General features: G+C 35.0%; 1 protein-coding gene across 1 annotated transcript in view; it reads left to right on the forward strand.

Moving 5' to 3' along the window:
• Positions 1–20,441, forward strand: part of Mybbp1A (MYB binding protein 1a) — a 122,900-nt gene that overhangs the window by 64,943 nt on the left and 37,516 nt on the right. Inside the window, exons 15-20 of the mRNA XM_090370373.1 lie at positions 539–745; positions 7,088–7,249; positions 11,301–11,519; positions 13,526–13,592; positions 15,072–15,214; positions 15,344–15,480. Coding sequence (XP_090226499.1) covers positions 539–745; positions 7,088–7,249; positions 11,301–11,519; positions 13,526–13,592; positions 15,072–15,214; positions 15,344–15,480 — 935 coding nt within the window. The remainder of the gene's footprint in view (positions 1–538; positions 746–7,087; positions 7,250–11,300; positions 11,520–13,525; positions 13,593–15,071; positions 15,215–15,343; positions 15,481–20,441) is intronic.

Here is a 20,441-nt window from a genome sequence, read left to right on the forward strand (position 1 = left end):
TTCCTGCCGAGTGTTGTTTATAAAACTTCTGTCCAGGAATGCTGCCGTTTCGTGAGAGGGAGTTGCTTTTAGCTGTTTACTTCTAAATTCATTGGGACTGTTTTCAGTTTAATTTTGGTTTCCAGTCATTTCTGGTTTATGTATTATGTACATTTTGTGTTCACTATTTTAATTTACTGTGTAAGTAGACTTTTTTTTTAATGGTCTAAAAGAAATTGAGTCAGCTTTTACTAATAATGTGAAGAAAGTGAAAAGCTATTGAACACACTTGTCATTAGAAACCAAATTGGACATTCCAAAATGTATGTGGGAGAGTGCTTCATTTTGCATAAAATGGTCATGCTAACCAGTTAAAATTATTTACATTAAATCTTATGGATAAATCTCCCTTGCTTAATGCGGATTCAATTAGCACTCTGTTTTTTGTTCCAAATTAAGAGTGCAAAGTAGGGGATGCCTGTGTTTTGTACTTCTTACACAATACAATAACATTTTCTGTCCCAGATAATCAGTTAATGGTGCTTTCTCTTTGAATTAGGTACTGGAAATTCCATCAGCATTAAGTGAACAGTTACGTGATAAATGTAAAAATAGTTTTTTAAAAGCATTAAATTCTTTGAGTTCTGGTCCTAGTCGAGTCTCTCATCTCCAAAGCCAGTGTGATGTTTTACTCCCTGTTGTAGAATATGCCGATTTTCTTCTGAATCATCAAGAAATGGTAACTCCCATCATAACAGCATCAGAGGTAAATATACATGTTTTTTTGTGGGGAGATAAACTAAAAGAATAAAGAAGTCTTTATTACAAATGAAATTCATTAAAGTTTGAATTTATTGTATCTATGCACAGTACTAATGATTGGTTGCAGTGAGATACTGGTAATATAATTAAATATAGATGGATTCATTGTCCTCCTGGAGATACTTATACATCTAATGAATTAAAATGTGCACAGCAACACAATAGTAGTAAACCTTTAGATAGATTTGACAGTAACACCTAGATCCCTTTCTTCCTCTACTGTTTTCAATTTAACCCCACCAAGTGTATAAGTTATTTTGGGGTTGCTATCCCCAAGTGTAAGTTCTCACATTTTGTTGCATTAAAACATAGCACCCTGAAGGATGTTGTTTGACATTGATCATCATTAATAACTCTCCCAATCTTTATATTGTTTGTAAATTTTGATATCACATCCTCTGTCACTTCGGCAACATCATTTATGAAAATAGAAAGAACAGTGTTCCAAGAACCGATCCTGATACATTGAGTGTATTTCACTTCGGACGTTACACCAATCTGAAGAATATCCATCAATCACAACTCTTGCCATGCAGCACCCTACGATCCAGCTTAGAATCTTTCCAGTAATTCCATGTTCCAGCTTATACAATAACTTCGATGGACTGAGTCAAATGCCTTTCTAAAATCCAAATAAACTATCAAAATTGTTCCCTACATCCAGCACAAGAGTAACCGTATCAAAATAGGTTACGAGGCCGGTTAAACATGATTTTTCCCTTGACAAAACCATGTTGTGTGCCCTGTCCCTGGATTCTTAATCATTTACAAGGTTATTCCTACCATTGAAGTCAGACTAACTGTTCTGTAATTACCAAGTTCACTCTTAGAATTGCATTAACCTCAATAGTTCAATACATTCTGCTGCCTCCCTCAAAATTAATGAATATATGCCATCAAGTCTACCTGCCTTACTTGCCTTTGGGCGCAAAAGTTTTTCCAGTAAACGGCTGTTTGTAATTTCATAATCACTAATTTCATATACTCAGCCTCTCCTTAGCACAAAGGGTCTTTTGCCAGTAAAGACCAACAAAGTATCTGTTCAGTTCATCAACATCAGCTAGGTTATCTAAGACTTTCCCGTATGCAGTATATAAGGGTCCAATCTGATTCATTTTCTTCTTTGTATTCACATACATGAAAAACTCTTTGGTACCATTCTTTGTTCTCTAGCCAGTGCTTTTTCATCCTTAGCCTTGGCCTCTCAAACCTTATCTGTGGTACTATTACAGATCAACTTGTAGCTGTTGTAGGCTTCAGTACTTTTCATCATTCTGTCTATCCCATGCTATCTTTTTTCTGCTATATTAGACTGGCTAGCTCTGCATTCATGGCATCTGTGATTTTTGCTTTAAAAGTATTCCATAACTAATATAATTGCCCGCCCTCTGCAATCCCCCCCAAATAAAATTAATAGTTGCCACATAATGCCTTAAATTGTCATAGTCTCCTTTTCTAAAATTAAAACCCATGCTTTACCTGTAACTACTGCAATGTCGTTCTTCATTTTCCAACTGATAACACCATGATCACTACTTTCCATTGGGGTCTAGCATTTTCTTTAACATGCTGGTACAAATAATAATCTAGTTTATTTAAAAATTTTGTTCCCTATGGCAAGTTTCCCCTCCCATGTATTCCAATCAATTAGGATCAGATTGAAGTCACCCATAATAAGACATTCACATTTGCTTGCCCATTCCATCTGCATGTAGAGACTCATCATACTCTTCTGAATCCTTTGGTCTGTGGATTACTCCCATTCTCATTATACCTTTGCTTCTAACTAACTCACGTCACACAGATTCCATGCTGGGAGGCATAACTTCTGACTCAGCAGAAAAGCTCATTTTGAACTCAAGCTGCCTTTGATATCCCTAATTTCTCTGTGGCACATTTCTATTACCCCTATAATGTCAGCATTAATTGACCTCACCAGGAGTTTGAATTCACCCATTTTATTGACAACATTCCTGATGTTACTTTAGACACAGTTAAGACTAAATTTTCTTCTATAGTTTACTACCCTGACACACCCCTTGAGTTATTTAAATTTGTTCAAAAAAAAGAATCATTGGCATGTGCAAGCAGTGCTTTGACACGTATCATCAGATAAATGTGTGTCTACGTTGCCTTCCACCCCCCCCCCCCCACCTCTTAACTAGCAGTTTCCCTTAAGGCATCTCCATTGATACTGGCAAAAATCCTTCCCCACCTTTGTTCAAATGAATGCAATCTGTACAAAATAGATTCCTTCCACTTACAAGTTCAGGCCACACTGATAAACAATTTCCCTTTTAAAGGCTTGCAGAGTCCTTCAAGTCTTGAGTTAATCTAAGGCTTTTAGCATATAATCCCTCATATCGTGTCAGGGCAGAATTGAAGACACATACATGGTCTGACCTAACTCGTGGCATTTTTTTCAACATGGTCCTATATTTATCTAACAAATTGTCAGGTTGTGTTCGTTTAATATCATTAGTTGTACATGAATAATAGTGCTCTCTTTATCCCCTTTAAAATTTGACATCTGTTGGTAATATCATCAGTTGTTGCTCCCAGCAAACACTAGTTTTGGTCCACCTATCTTTATTACAAAAAATTTTACCCATTTTCCTGACAATAGAGTCTCCCAATAAATCAAAATCTCCACCAGAGCACTATGCATGTATCTCTTCTGTTCTGTTCTATTCTAGGACCAGAATGGGATTTCACTTAGCATTTTACAAAATACTTGAATCCCTGATGAGCTCAAGTTGCATTTGTTTCTAGGGCAAGCACCTGTTTCTTCTGTGACTCAAATTCTTCTGTTAAGGCACTAAGTTTTATTTGAGATCGGTGCACTCCTTACATCAGGTTCAAAGAAAAGAGTCATCATTGAGCTTGGTTGGTCCACTAGACTGACCTTAGAATACATGCCACAGGCTATACAAGTAACACTCATGACTCGCACTGGAAATGCACACAAGCATTTCCATCTGAGTCACAATGTCCTTAGATGATGTATGAAAGTGGATCTTGTAACAACCATTATTTAGGTAAAATTTTTACTTAATAAAGATTACAAAATTTAACCAGGTGGGCAGGAGCAGCAGTGCATAGCACACGCTTCTTGATTAGACCGGGGTTTGAGCCCGTGACCACCAAATACGGAGGATGCGGAAAGGTCAGGGAATGATCACTGCATATCCCCGGAGCAATATGGCCTTAATTGCTAATGCTCCTAAAAACCAAATAATAATAACAACAACAACAATAACAAAATTTAAATTACAATATATTATAGAATTTAAATTAACAGCATATTACAGAATTAAACTGTTACCAAAACTTTATCCACTAGGAAAGTTAAATTAAGCTACCAAAGTAACCAGAAAGAATTTAACTTAGTAGAAATACTTTTGAAAAGTGAAGAATTAAATTTAAACACAGTTAAAATTTAACTGTGTTTAAATAATATCAGGTATCTAGTACACAAAAATTGTGTAATAGATACCTGATTTTAATCCCCTTCAGTTAATCTGCCAGATCCCACTTAAAACATGGCTGCTCCCTTCATCTGCCTACAGTAAAACCAAGTAATATAAGTGGTTATGATATCTGATTTTTTGCATATTTTGGAAGGTGAAATAAAATATTTAAATGTAACTCAATCTATAAAAATAAAATAATAAAAATAACTATGAACTGCTTGTGATACTAAGCTTTCCTTTCAATGTCTGCATGGTGATTCAAACTTTTATGTCTCTCGGGATTTATTCTGAGTATATCCTGATTTATGATACAGCATGGATATACCAGGTTTTTGGGATGGCACTCAATTTTGCTGATGTATTTTGGTGTCCAAGTCCGAGATTGGTTGTTTCAGTCTGGCAGATCATCTTATGAATCTCTTTGATCTAAACATTAAAGAAGTTCCTCTTGCACAAAAGACTGCTTTCATGTAGGGCTTATGTGATAGGCTATGTTTCAGTCTGCTCGAGGAAATAATTCATTTTGAAATAAAATGTGTGGTGTGGCTAAAAACTGGAAAAAAAAAAAAAAAAAAAAAAAAAAGATAATGAAGAAGGAAGAGCCAAATTTCTCACAAGTTCTGTAGTTACTTTCTTTTCCTTTTTTTGGAACCATATCAAAGATCAAAGTATAATACTTCATCATGAATCCAAACCACCAAGAGCCTTTTTATGTAGTTTTTAGGGGCTTATAATGCAGTCACCAGTAGAAGTTTTTTATTTGAATTTTTTATAGTCAACAAAAGTATATACACTGCAGAAACAGAATGTCAGGTTTATAATAACAGAAATTGCTTTCATGCTATATGAGGGTATTTAAAAATTTTCTGCCCTGTCATAAAAAGAATGAAGCAATACGGAAGTGAGTTAACTTTTATTCATCATAGTTACCGCTAAGAGTAACTATGATGAATAAACTACACTCTTGATGCAATGTTCTTTCATCTAGAGCCCACTGTTTTGATCCTTTAACCACTCTTTGACCACACCGATAACATTGTTTGTCCCAAAATATCGTTTCAAATGTGTTTTCAGTGCAGGAAAAAAGTAGTAATATGAATGGACCATATAAGGAGAATAGACTGATTGTGAAAACAGTTCATGTGGTGATTATCTCCACAGTTACCCTCAGCTTTGTGACAGGGAGCATTGTCACATAAGATGATTCCACTGGAGAGTTTCTATAATGTTTAGCCATTAATTGTTTGATGAATTTCAGCAACAAAGAAGAATGAATTCACCTGTAATGGATTTATGTTTTTAAAGATAAATCTCTTTCTTCGTCGGCGCCTCTGTAGCCAGGTGGGCAGGAGCAGCAGTGCGTAGCACACGCTTCTTGATCAGACCGGGGTTCAAGCCCATGACCAATACGGAGGATGCAGAAAGGTCAGGGAATGACCACTGCATAGCCCCGGAGCAATATTGCCTTAGTTGCTAATGCTCCTAAAAACCAAAAATAACAAACATAACATAACTTTCTTCGTCCCAAAAAAAATAGATGCAGTCACCTTAGTAGCTGATGTTTATCCCTGAAATTTTTGTGACAAGGTGATCCTTCATGATGTTGTTCCATCAGCTGTTGTTTGGAATGGCATCATAATGAAGCTAAGTTTTAATCATTTTCAGCAATTGGCTGACAAACTTATTTGAATCCTGACAAATTTTGTGAGAATTGTTTGATTATGTATCTCTCTCTCTCTCTCTCTCTCTCTCTCTCTCTCTCTCTCTCTCTCTCCCTCTCCCACCACCAGTTGCACTCAAATCTTTTGATACTCATATTGTCGAAATTTTTCTCTTGTTCATTTCTTTGTGGACAAATATGATACTCATTCATAGGATATGTTTATAATGTCTTTGCTCTGCAGCTGCTCTTTCAAAATCAGTTTGTGAACAGCACTAATGTTTTCTGTGCTTGTCAAAGTCATGGTTCAGCCAAATCTGGATTCATTTTCAGTTACTGTACAACTGCTTTTCATCTCAGCAACCTAGTCCTTGCTAGTATCATTTGTGTAATATCTCCATCATATCCTCAAAGGTATGTTCCCAGACAGTCCTTTAAAAAAAAGTTATTTCATTACTACATGCTCTCTTCTTTATGGATAATTTGCTTTCAGCCAGTGTAATTGATTGTTGGAACAAATTTCAGTCTAGTGTTATGGAAGTGGTCAGTTTGAATAAACTTAAGGAATGTTTAGAGGGGGGTGTACAGATGAGGTGGGTAGTGTCCCCCCCTTTGCTGTTGCTGTATAAGTTTGCTTTCTTGCATTATTTACTAACAATTATTACTTTTGGTGGACATGATTTTTAAACCAAAAAAATTGCTTAAGATGTTACTCTAAAAATTGTGTTACATTCATATGTTTCTAATTTGATATTAGTATGCATATTTTATTTTCAGTCATTGAAGCATATGGCCATAAACTTTTCAAATACTCCGTGTATTCAAGTTTAACTATACAAAGCAGTTATAGTTAAAGTACCTACTTCAGCTTGCTATAGGTAGAAAACTATTAATAATAGAAAGATTAAATTTGGGATGGACACTTCCAATGCATGTAGAAATAGTTAGTGCAGGGGAGTGCAAGAACTAAATTTAATTTTTGTTGTCAGTATATTCTTAAAGCCAGCCATTATCAAAACATATTTCATTATCTCACACTGATAAGTTTTTTCTTGTACTAATTATTAAATAATAAAAGTTTTATAGAAATGTATTTCTTTGGAAAAGCAATTTGGCATTTTAATAACAAGCATGAAAATTGTTGTTTATATAGATAAAAGAACCATGGGATAAAATGTTGAAGATTGTGCACAAACTGGATTCTAAATGCAAGAAAAGTGGGAAGATTGACGAGGGCAGTGCTTTTAAAGTTTTGTTTCTTTATTTAGGATTACAATTGCTTGCCGAGCAGTTTCGTTCAAAGGATGCTCTAGAGGTTAGTATCTGAATTCCTCTGTCATTCTCATACTGTTGTTTTAGTGATTGTGATAATTCTAGAAATGAAAGGTTAATGAACTTACAGTATTCTTAGTACCATGAATAAGCAGAAATTTACACAGATTGGTGGGGAACAGGAGTACGTAGGATAAATGAATGGTGGGGAAAGTGGGAATCCACTGTTTATAGAGATTGAAAACAGCTTTTTCAGATGGAAAGGTTTTACCTTGTTTATCCTTGAAGCACTAGAGATAATTTGTTAGTGTGGACTCCTGGAAGTGAATTGAAACTAGATGAGAACATCTAAATTAGTTTTGATACATTTTATAGTTTCTTCATGGGACTTAAGAAAAAAAAAGGTTGGTGACTTCAGATACTCTCTCTACACAAACTCACTTTAGCCAGAGATTGTTTTGTTGTCTGCCCAAAGCCATTGAAACAGGAACTTTGCAGGACTAAATGGTCATTAAACGTGATCACCTTGAATTTCACATCATAGGCAAATAGTAGTAGCTCGGCATTAAATTTACTTATAAAAGTCGGAATTTCATTATAGATCAGTGTTTCTCTACTTTTTTTTTTTGAAAAGACCCCCCCATTTAAAAAAATAAGTACCTCCAGCCTACAATTTTTAGAAATACATTTTTTTTTTGTTCTATCATTGAACCAATTTGTTTAAACTTTAAACTATTGCATTGTAACTGGTTGGTTAGAAAAAATTGCTTATATAAGCAGTAAACTTGTCATTATACTTATGATTGTGAAAATAGGATAAACAAAAAAAAAAGAGAAAAAAAAATAAACTTAGTGTATTTTTTATTCATACACATTATATGTACATATGTACATATAATGTGTTTAAACAAACATCAGTGAACAGTGGTCAGTAATGTAAAATTATAATTTCATATGAAATTTGGGTTTGCTTGGATAAAAGCAAATTTTCAAACCTGTATTTCAAACTGCGGAGAGCTGCAATTAAATCATTTTTATACTACACATAAGTCACAATTAAAACAGTGACTACAAAGTACATGGAAGCACTATCTATAACCAAATATAAATCAGATTACCCACACACACTGGATTCTAGATACCATCATATTTTTTTGGAATCTGACATTTAGAAAAAAATTAAGTCTGTTGATGACCAACCCAGCACAGCCTCTTCTGTTTGCATGACCAATCTGTTTTTGTTTCACACATGCCCTTATATGGTAATTGATAGTGATAACATTGAAAAGACCTGTGCTCTTCTTATCATTTTGCTTTTTAAAGTCCCTCTCCTCTCCCTTTTTAATAGCATCAGGGTTTCCCCACCCTTTTGGTACCATGCTGGAATTTTTTCTTAGTACCATGATTCTCTGGAATTTAAATAAGCAGAACTGAGAGGCAGGCCTACTATAGTCTCAGTTGCCTTTGTGCCAGTAAAACAGAAATCATGATCATTAAAAGATGGGTTATTTTTGTATAGAATGTCCGCCTCATTTGTGATTGTTTCTCTTCGATTGACTTTATCAACTTCTAGATATAAATTCCAGATAATTTTGGCTTTTTGTAAGCCCAAATCAGACAGTGGCTGAGAGCTGTGCAGCCTCTCCTGATTTTAAATGTTATTTTCATCCTGCCATCTGTTATAAATTGTGTATACACTTAGTTGGAAATGAAGCTGACAGATGGCAGCACTTACTGGAAAATTGAAGGCGTTTGTATACAAACAAGCAAATAATTTAAAATGTACTTCAGCCTTTGAAAAAGTGGTGTGTGTGTGTGTGTTACATAATTGGGTGATAGCATGATCACATCCCAGTTGTCTATTCACACACTCCTGAGTGCCCACTTGTGAAAAATGCATATATACATAAGTTATCTTACTCTAAGAAAAGTTCAACCTATGGAGCTGAGAGTTTGGTGAGAAATAAGTGAATCTTGAAAAGTGGGAATTTTAAGAAAAATAAATGGAACCATTTGTAAGATCATATTACAAATGAAAAAATGAGTAAAATATCTTGAGGTAGCCTCATCAAATCAAAGGTAAGCTTAACAAACTTGAGGTTTGATTAGCGTGTGGAAAGGATGGGAACAGGTCTAGAGACAGACCAGGAAGGGATCAATAATGTTGTTAAGAAAGTGTTGGAAGAAAAAAAAAACTTATTCTGGCTAGTGCTGGTGATATAACAGGACTGTCAGCCTTCTATTCACTGTGATCATGGTTAAGTAGTCAGTGCACCAAAATAATTCCCAGATAATCATAAAATCTTGTTATGCTGTTTTTATTATAATTTTCACTCTTCTTCCTAGCATAAATCTTCATTCATCACATTATACTCATTTATGTAAGAATGATTACATTATTATATTCTTTATGCTTATAAAATTGTTTTATTGCCAAGAAAAATCATGTATTTGGACTCTGTTATAATCTAATTAAATTAAACACAAATTTCATTACAAATATTTTATTTTTTTTAATATACATGCCGATATCAAAGTTTGCAGTTTATTGCCACCCTGCTTAGTGCTGTTAATCATTCTTGTGAAAATAGAGCTAAGTGACTGTGTTAAGTAGAGGATCTTTTTCTATAAAGAAATAATGTAAATAAGCTGTAACTGGTTACCCTGACTAGTTCTGTCAGCTGATTTTTTAAGACACAGTCTGCATACTCTGTATAACAGTATTAAATGTTACAGAAACAGTTGAACCTTTAATCAATAAGTAGTCATGTTCAATTTTGCGACATCAACAAATGGGCCTACCAAACACTCAAAAAAATGTTTATAGTGCTATCATTTTTATGATAATATTAAACACTGAATTTTTTCATGTAGACCAGATCTTATATAAACACTGTAATACTAAAATATTACTTGTAATTCCAGTGTTTATTTTTCATATTAAAAAAAAACTTGTAATGAAACTTAAAATGCTTTCAGCTTTTATGCACTAGATTTGGGTGCTCCTAGTAATAGCAGCCAACAGAGGCCTCTGCTTGAAATTTTTTATATGTACTTGAAATTTTATAATTTTTTCAAGTAGATGTAGAAGAAATATAATGTAATTAAGTTATTTTCAAAAAACATCTGTTAGGTAGAGGATCCGGTAGACTCCAAAATCAAAAGCTTTTAGTGTAACTGTCAATAGACTAGATATTTGTTTGAAAATTTTTGACTTGATCAAATTCATGTTATGAGAAGTATTGTAATGATACTGTTACGAAAAACTTATTTTTAGTAAAAAATAAAGGGTAATCAAATGTAGCATTACATTGCCATTATTATTTTTATCTAGAAAACATGCAAGTTAGTGCAAATGCATCATATTAGTATGCAGTTAAACTCTGAATTAGCAAAAATTAGCACTAATATGATGCGTTTGCACTAACTTGTACGTTGTCTAAATCTCCCGCATCCTGAGGCTAAAGCCATTAATGTATTTCAGTATTTTTTATCTAGTTATTACCAGTCATTTTTAATTTCTTCAGTACGATATAGTGGTCACTTCCAATTTAAAATTATCTATATGCTTGTTCAAATTCCTTTTCTATAATGATATAGTCAATTATGGTTTTCTTATTTATATTATGTTCTCTGATGGAAATTTGTGGCTGTTTTTATGCTAAAATACTATGTGTGTAATTAAGAGTGCATGGCTTACGCAGAATTCTAGTAGGCTTTTACCATTACTAAAATAAAATTATGTGATTGTTATCCTGTTGTAAGTTGGCTACCTTTTATATAAGATAAATGTATTTGCTCCATACTGTTTGTTCACACTGTTCCAAGAGGCTTATATCTCAGTGCAGTGACATTTTGTTACCTAGTATCTCTAACATTATAGTCAAGGACTCTAGAATGTAATGAATGTTATTTTAATAAACAATAATTTAGTCATTTTATTTCTTTGTATACAAAGATAATATAGTGATTTACTATTTTTGTAAAAGTTTTAATGCATTTATGAATCTACATACCAGGTTACTTTGAATTAATAAAATGAATTTTAAATGTGTTTAATAAATAAATTAATAAATTTACATAATATTTTATAGGAACTGATGGAATGTTATAAGAGATCATTTAAAGCCAAACACAAGACTAATAAAACAGAAGAAGATGAAGAAAATGAACCTCATTGGGCCGATGTTCTTACTGATTTGCTTCTTTCACTCTTGTCTGAGGGAAATAATTACGCTCGAAACATAGTGAACTTTGGCTTTCTCTTGTTGTGCCCCTTTATTACTGAAACATCTTTACAACAAATACTTAATGTAAGTATTTTGAAACTATTGTTATTCACATAATTTGAATATGAGGTTTTTTATGAGTAAACAGGGCAACCAAAAATATAGTGACGCTTTACTTTGTATTTTTAATACTCTTGATAATCTCGAAGCTTTTTTCTTTTAATTAATTACATTCATTTGTAGATGTTTTCATCCTATGCATTCTACATTCAATTGAATTAGAATACATTCACTTTACAGATAGTGATATGTTGATATATCATGTTCTTAGTTGCCTTGCCAATTAAGAACATGAACCAACACAAGTAATTATAGACCTGTTAGTTTACCTTCTGTTCCAGGAAAATTAATGGAGGCACTGGTAAAAGAAGCACTGCAGAATCATCTAGACAAGATTTCAGTTATAGCTCGGACACAGCATGCTTTGTTAAGGGAAAGTCTTGCCTGACCAATTTAATTGGATACTATGATGTGGTCACAAAGGAACTGGATGCAGGGAATAACTTTGATGTCATATATTTGGATCTTAGAAAGGCTTTTGATACTTTTGCACATGGAAGACGGCTGAACAAATTGGAGCAGGGTGGCATTGGAGGTAAATTGCTGCTATGGATAAAGGGATGGCTGAGTGGGAGAAGACAGAGTGGTAATCAGTGGTCACTGCTCATCGTGGACTAATGTTATTAGTGGAGTTCCTCAGGGTTCAGTGTTGGATCCATTGTTGTTTTCTGTATTTACAAATAATATTGATGATGGTATATCAAGTTTAATGTCCAAGTTTGCAGACGATACGAAGGTTGGCAGGGTTGTTAATGACACTGACAGTATGCTGCTGCAACAGAATCTAGAAAAGTTGAGCAGATGGGCTGAGAGGTGGCAAATGAAGTTTAACATTGACAAATGTAAAGTACTACATATGGGAAGCAGTAACCCCAGAGTAATGTATCAACTCTTTGGTACTACACTGACAGTGGTAGAGAACGAAAAGGACCTGGGGGTAATTATGCAGGCAGATATGAAGTTTTCTGAGCAGTGCAGACGGTCTGCAAGAGTAGCTCATGGTGTCTTGTCAGTGATATACAGGAATTATTCTAGCAGGGATAATGTGGTGATTATCCCCTTGTATAAGGCAATGGTCAGGCCACGCCTTGAGTACTGTATACAGGTCTGGAGGCCTCATTTTAAGAAGGATGTAGAGCTGTTTGAATGAGTACAGAGAAGGGCAACAAGATTAGTGAATGGAACAAAGGGTTGCTCTTACGAAGAAAGGCTTAAGTTTTGCAAATTACAGTGTCTGGAGACTAGGCACCTGCAAGGTAATCTGATTGAGGTGTATAAAGCCTTGAATGGTTTGAGCATGCTCAATGCTCATGGGATTCTTCCTCTTGCTCAGAATAATCACCTGAGAGGGCATAAATTCAAATTGAGGAAGACAGATGTAAGATAGATATGCAGAAGTTTGCCTTTAGCCAGCGGGTAGTTGGTTGGTGGAACAGACTTCCATCCTTTGTTGTGGAAGTTGATAGCCTAAATAAATTTAAGGCTGGGCTGGACAGGTATTTGGAACGAATGGAAGGGTGAAATGGGAGAGGTTTTTTTTTTTTTTGGCTGATGCTGCAGAAGCTTGATTTCTTGCATAATGTGCCTCTGCTAATGCCTTAATGCTTATATTTGCTAGTTTTGCCTTTAATAGTTTCAGCATATGAGCTTCATTAGTAGCATTTTTATTCACCAAAGTAGTTTTTTAAAGTGAACACATTCTTATTATTATCTTATTAATATTATATCTGAATATTTAATGTTTTCAAGTGAATACCTACCCATTGTCATGTATCTTGAATGCCTTTCTAGAATGGGTAAGTTTCTTGAAACATGGACTTTGTAATTTTTAGATTATTATATTTTTCATTTAAGGAAATTAATTACCAACTCACTTTCTCTCTCTCTCTCTTCAATTGCATAAAAAATTAGTGGTCAAAAGTCTTAATATTCCATTGATATATTTTTTAAATATTTAATTTATTTCACAGGTGGTTAATCCTGAGAATGCAAATGAGGAAGATGGACCACTAATGGAAGATAATGATGACAATGAAAGTTAGTAATACATTTTTTACATATTTTTCTTCTATAGAAAAAATTACTTCCTTTATCACTTTAACATAGTAACAACACTGACTCTCTTACAGTATGTACTTTTTGTTTGGCAGTCATGAAAGTGGTATGCTTTTTCCTTGGCAGTCTTAAATTTGAATTTAAATTGACATTGATGGCTAAACTGAACAGGTTACACTTATGGTATAGTTAGTGAATAGACTCATTGAACTTTTTCAAGACTCATAGTCTTGGAGTAGTGTGTGTGAATACTATTATGCATGTTGATCTGTATGTAATCACAAAAAAATGTGTGGCCAGTTGTTCACTGTGGTGTTGGTAAATTGGCTGCCTTAAGCAGCTCCAGTGAATTTATAAACTTTTCTGGTAATGGATGGTTGTACCCAGTTTAAAACCAATTTATTTAATTAAGAGGGTGAGTGATAGAGAAAGCTTGAATTTAATAATATATCTTATATGCATTCAGTGGCCATTGAAATACAACCACTCAGTTAACACGTTGGACTTCTAGATGTACAGTGACAGCTTTAGCAGACATTGTGGCATTAGTGTCAAGTGATTATGAAATGGTTCCAATTCCCCACACTTTAACACTGTTACCCATTGATCTACAATGTGTCCAAGCATGATAGATCCATAAGCTGGCACATAAATATTGGGAGATCTTTACATGATGGACTTCACAGAAAAATAATATTGTTAGTTACTGTATAAGGTACATCTCATCCTGCTATAACATGCTATCTTACAATAAGCATTTCAAGTTATGCACATATTTATTTGACACCTTGTCTGCCTTTAACATACACGAAACCCATTTGTTGCCATATTACATTCTCACTAGCATCATTTCAGTTTATGATTGTTTGTGAGTGCATGTTGCATATATTGATTTGTTATATATTTTTAATGTGTAAAAATTTATATACAGATCCCATATGTATATATTTTTATTATTTATACTATAAACAATTAGTACAAAAAAAAAAAGTGATAGTGTTACAAAAATGGAAAGCAGTGAATACTGAAATACAAATGGAAGTTTTAAAAAGTTCTGGCAAAAATGGTCAAAATGGATCCAGACATTGAAAGAAGTTACACATTTGAAAAGAAAATTGGATAATCTTGAAGAGCACTTACAAATTTATTTCAGAAATTTTTATTTAAATAACCTTTAAGTTTTAATAACATAATGTATATTGATAAAAGTATGTTTGAAAATGGAGTGAGTTTGACAATTTATACCTTTAAATTTATTTGAAAATGGGATAAGTATTGATAATTTATGCCTTTTATGGAATATATCTATGACTATTATGTGAAAACTTGTATGCTATAACATGCATTTCTGTTATAAGCTGTTTTTTTTTTTCAGAATGTGTGTTGCATGTTATAGAAGGATAAGCTGTACATTAATGTCATTCAGTTTACTGATTGGGTTAAAATTGGTGTTTCTCCTAGATGTGGAATTTACGTCAGGAAGTAGCGAAGGAGATGATAAAGATAATGATGATGAAGGAAAGGGAGATATGCCAGATATGGATAATGATTTCCGGTTAAAAGTGCAGGCAGCTCTTGGTGATGCTGCTGATCTTAGTGGTGAAGTAAGCATAGAAAATTTTCTTGGAAGTTTGATCTTTTGTTTAAAATATGAAAGTAGTAATAATGATAGAAATAATTAGCAAGTTCATTTGTGGTTTAATTTTTTTCTTTCTTTTTGCCGTTTTTTTTAGGAATCTGAAAAATATCTTACAGATAACGAAATGTTTAAGTTGGATAGTGCCATAACTGAAGCTTTCCGTAACAGAATGAAACCAAGTAGGAAAAAACCAAGCAAAGATGAACAGACACTACTTCATTTTAGAATAAGGTGAAATTCTTTAACTAAAAAAATTTAAAACATCTACTTTGATTACATTAGTGTGATTGTATTCCTCCATGGTCATCCGTCTCACTCCGTACCGTCTTTTGGTTATTTTTTAACTGGAGAAATAAAGCCACGAAAATTACAATTTGTGATGATGTACAAAATACACTGCTCTTGTGTTTATTTTCATATAATATTTTGGTTTCCTTCACATTCTCTCACTCCACCTTCATCTAGAAGTGTTGAAAATACTTCTAGCACACAGTTATTTCCCAATTAAATAATTTCTTGGGTAATAGCTTTTTTTTTTAATTACAAGACTACTTTTACTAAAGATTTCTTTTTTCTTGTTATTCAATATTTATTTTTTTTATGAAAACCCCAAACACGAGAGGTATTCGAACCAATAGTACTTAGTACCATTCTTGGGTTGGAGGTTGAGAAGACAAGAGAAGATATTTGTTGACATTAGACTTGAACTTCTGTAGACTGTAATTTTCAGGAAATACATATGAAGGTTGTTCCAGAAAATGGCAGTTGAATGAATAAACAAGGAAGATGAAAAGTTGGTGCTGTGAGTTTGAAGTTGGACGGTAAATGGACATTGGCTAGTGGCGGCGGCACGTGTTCGGACTATTTTGAAAGAGAGAGCGGAAATTATAGAAGCCAATTCACAAGAGCAGTGGCCATGGAACTATCTGTAGAAAAGGCATGCAGCAGAAACAGTACGTCTATGAGACAGTGAGTAGAGAGAGACTGTTAGAGATTACGCCTCCGTAGCCAGGTGGGAAGGAGCAGCAGTGCATAGCATACGCTTCTTGATTAGACCGGGGTTCGAGCCCGTCACAACCAAATACAGAGGATGCGGAAAGGTCAGGGAATGACCACTGCATATCCCGGAGCAATATGGCCTTAGTTGCTAATGCTCCTAAAAACCAAATAACTAACTGTTAGAGATGATTCAATAATTAGCCTGACTGCCCTCTTCTGAAAGCCTGAGAGAGGTTGTGGGGGCACCGCCCTAGATGTGGGAACAATATTCCATGGTAGGATGGATTTGCAATTTGTACAGAATGAACAGCTGTTTGGAAGAAAAGTAATGCCAAGAGCAAAAGAGAAAACCAAGTTTTTTAGATGCAGAGGAAGCAGTATTTGTAATGTGCTTGTGCCAAGAGAGATTAGAAGTCAGGGTAATCCCCAAAAGAGATATATCAACTTGCCTAGAAATCGGAGTGTCACCAAAGATAAGCATAGGAGCAGAAGAATCCTTTTTGGGAGATATAAGACAAGACTGAGTTTTAGAAGGATTGAAATCAACTAAGTTGTCTTTGCCCCACTGGAGAATTACCTGGAGATCGGCATTTAAGGAATTGGTAGCGGATATTCGAAAAGTTGAAGCTGATTACGCAGGGCAAGGTTTCTCAAAATGGAAAGTGGAATGCAATGTGCTATCATCGGCAAAACAATGGATAGGATTTCCATTCAATGGAAGAAGGTCATTAATATACCAGAGGAAAAGAGTGGGGGGGGAAAGAACTGAACCTTGGGGGACACCAACATTAGTGGAGAAGTTAGAAGACAGAGCCATCTACCATCACCCTTAGTGAGCAATCAGAGAGAAAACTGGTTACAAAAAAACAGTTGGCAAACCATAAGAAGGAAGCTTGTTTAGAAGACCATTATGCCAAACGTGATCGAAAGCCTTTGAGATGTCAAGACTGCTTGTGTTTCGCTGAACTTTTCCATTAAAGTTGTCTATAAATGGGTAACATAAGCCAGAATATCACCAGTGGATCGACACTGATGGAATCCATACTGGTGATCATTGATCAGATGGAAGGTTTCTAGATAGTTTAAGAATTGGCAGTTAATTGATTTCTCCATTACTTTATAAAGATTAGAAGTAATTGCAGTGGAATGATAATTGGACGGGAGTGATTTGTCACCCTTTTTAGGAACTGGCTGGATATGAGCCAATTTCCAAGCAGAAGGAAAAACACCTTTGGAATAAGAAAGTGAAAAAAGGTGACAAAGAACAGGAGTAAGTTCAGGAGCACAGCTTTTGAAATACCATCAGGACCTGTAGCTTTCTTAGCATCAAGATTCATCAAAATCCTTCTGACATCCTTTTGACAGAAGACCACAGGAGACATTGAATGGAGTGTGTTGGAATTGTGGGAGGTGTTTTACCAAGATCATTAATACATGAGTTGGAAGAAAAATGGGATGCTAGCAGGTCAGCTTTATCTTTGGCTGAAGTAACAACAGAACCATCTGGGTTTGACAGAGGTGGGAGCAGAGATTGGCAAAAGTTGCGGCCAGCAGCCAATAGCTTTGGCAAGAGACCAGAATGCTTGGCTACCATTAGGGCAAGAAGCAAGTTTTCTACTCTTAGCCTGTTCAAAATCTAGTTTGTATTAACTGCTTTACAATTTTTATATACCATCACGACCTGGAGCTTTCTTAGCATTGAGATTCGTCAAAATCCTTCTGACATCCTTTTGACAGAAGACCACGGGAGGCATTGAATGGAGCATGTCGGAATTGTGGGAGTTGTTTTACCAAGATCATACAATTGTTGCGAGCTTTGGTGTAGGCAGAAAATGAATTAGAAACAAGCCAATTGCAATATGCAACATTCTTCTCTTGAACAGCCTTAGCACGTTTATTGGAAAACCAAGGTTCAGATAAAGGACAAGATTTTCAAGTGGTGTGTGGGATAAAGGATTCCATTCTTAGAAGAATAATTTCACTGACATGATCTGAGCAAATGTTGACATCAGAAGTTTTGAAATAGTAATCCGACCAAGGAATAGAAATCTCTGAAGGCATTCCATTTTGCATTCTTATAATGCCAAACAACACGAGGTTGGGAATAGCCATGAGAAAAAGACTCCGTTAGAGAAGAGACAATCACCAAGTTGTGATCTGAGGTGCCTAAAGGACCACTCTCCTCGACCGTGCACTTAGAAGGGTTGTTTGTGAGAAAAAGATCAAGCGTGTTGGCTGTATGGTTAGGATTGTCCGGTATTTTTGTAGGTAAATGAACAATCTGTGCAAGGTCATTAGTAATTGCAAAAGCTTCAGCATCTCGACCAGCTGGGTCGGTGTGACTAGAAAACGGAAGCCAGCTGGAGTTGTGAACATTAAAATCACCAAGGAAAATTACCTCACTGTTAGGAAAGTTGGACTGGAGAAATTCAAGTTGCAAAGAGAGTAAGTCAAAGAGCTCCCGGTGATTAGTGGAGTTGGGAGAATGGTAGAGACAACAGATGAATTCTACAGAATGAGGTAGAGAGATTTTAAGCCAGAGAAGATCGAAAAAAGGAGATTCCAAATTACCAAGTCTTCTGAGAGGGAATATCAGAATGGACATGTGCACAAGTACCACATTTGAGGCAAAAGGAATCAAACAGTGAATAATTTGAGCATGGTTGAGCAGTGGTTGAATCAACCGATAACAGATTCTGTCAGAAAAAGTACATGGGATTTGGCAGACTGCAAGTGGAAATGGACATCGTTGAGATTAGAATTGAGACCATGTATATTTGTGAAATGAATTAGGAAGTGTTTGAGAGGTTTAGATCTTTTCACAGATAAGCTTACTCTATTAGTTTGACAATTCATGGTGTATTCAATAGTAAAAAAAAGTGGGGGGACATGCTGTATGAAGTAATGAAATTTTTGTATGTGGCATACACATCGTAAGGATTATGAATCAAACAGGGATTACTTTTATTTTAGATATAGGAAGCTTCTTTTCCAACCAACTCGCCTGGTCCAACTCGCTAATAATTCTTGGGGAAGGCGATATCAATTTTGCAAAACGTGGGTCCTCTTCCCCACTGTCAGAACAGTAGTGTTCAGACCGTACGGTCTCAACAATGAGCGCTCAAAACTTCCGTCTTCAAACACCATACCTCTGGCAGCAAGGAAACCATTACGTGGATTGACATAAAATTAGATTTTTGTAGGTCTAAACTGCTTAATAATTATGGACCGATTATTTCTTTTGGTCCTGTAACTTGACTTTAGAGTTAAATTTAGGGGTCTAAAAAAGTTTAATGGATATGGGGGGGGGGGTATTCTCTACATTCCTTAAGTCGGACTAGAACTTTTCGGGGCATCATGTTCACAGGAATAGAGCAACTCACAATTAATCCAAAACTTTTGTCTTATGTTGTAGTGTTTGTTCTAAACACATGCGTATAAGTGACCAATCGTCGGACAATAGGAATGGTCTACGGATATTGATTGAAGTTTGATCTCTAAGGATTCCGCAATAAGTAGTTTGTGGTAGTTGTGTTGAATATTTATAATTTTTGTTTCATTAAAGCTGAATGAATGTCGTTCACTTATTGCTTGGAACGAAAGTTCCGATGCATTTGAACGACCCTCCCGCACAGAAGCTTCGTGTTGTTTTGCTCGAAGCTGTGCCACTCCCATGGTAGATCCTACATAAACAACGTCGCAATTTTTGCATGGGATGCTGTATACTAGGTCATGCTGTGATTGGAATGTGGTGTTTGAAGGTCAATTTCTGAAGAATGTGTATAATTTGTTCATGGGTTTTGCTATGATTTTCATGTCGGTTCCCTTGCATATTTGGTTAAGTTTATTGTACCAGTACTCAACATATGGAATGGTGATGAAATGTATTTTGGTCTTGTCGGATTTTTGTGCAATGTTTGTTGCGAGGTTGTTGTTATTATTATTTTTTTTCACGGGCTATTGTTTTAACTTTGCTTATATAAGTTAGCGGGTAACCCCTATTTGAGAATCTTCTAGTTAATTCATTTATTTCAGTGGTTAGAGAAATTTGGGTGGAAGAATATTTAAAGGTGTTAGGAAATTGGGGATGATAACTGTGGAAATGCAAAAGCATCCCCTTATTAGTGGGTTTTCTATATATATGCTGAAATTTAGTTTTTGGTCTAATCTGTGTATGGTAAAATTAAGGAAAT

This window comes from Mastigoproctus giganteus, chromosome 3, assembly GCF_048544385.1.
Source record: "Mastigoproctus giganteus isolate SK-2022 chromosome 3, ASM4854438v1, whole genome shotgun sequence".
In the NCBI taxonomy this organism is placed as follows: Eukaryota; Metazoa; Arthropoda; class Arachnida; order Uropygi; family Thelyphonidae; genus Mastigoproctus; species Mastigoproctus giganteus.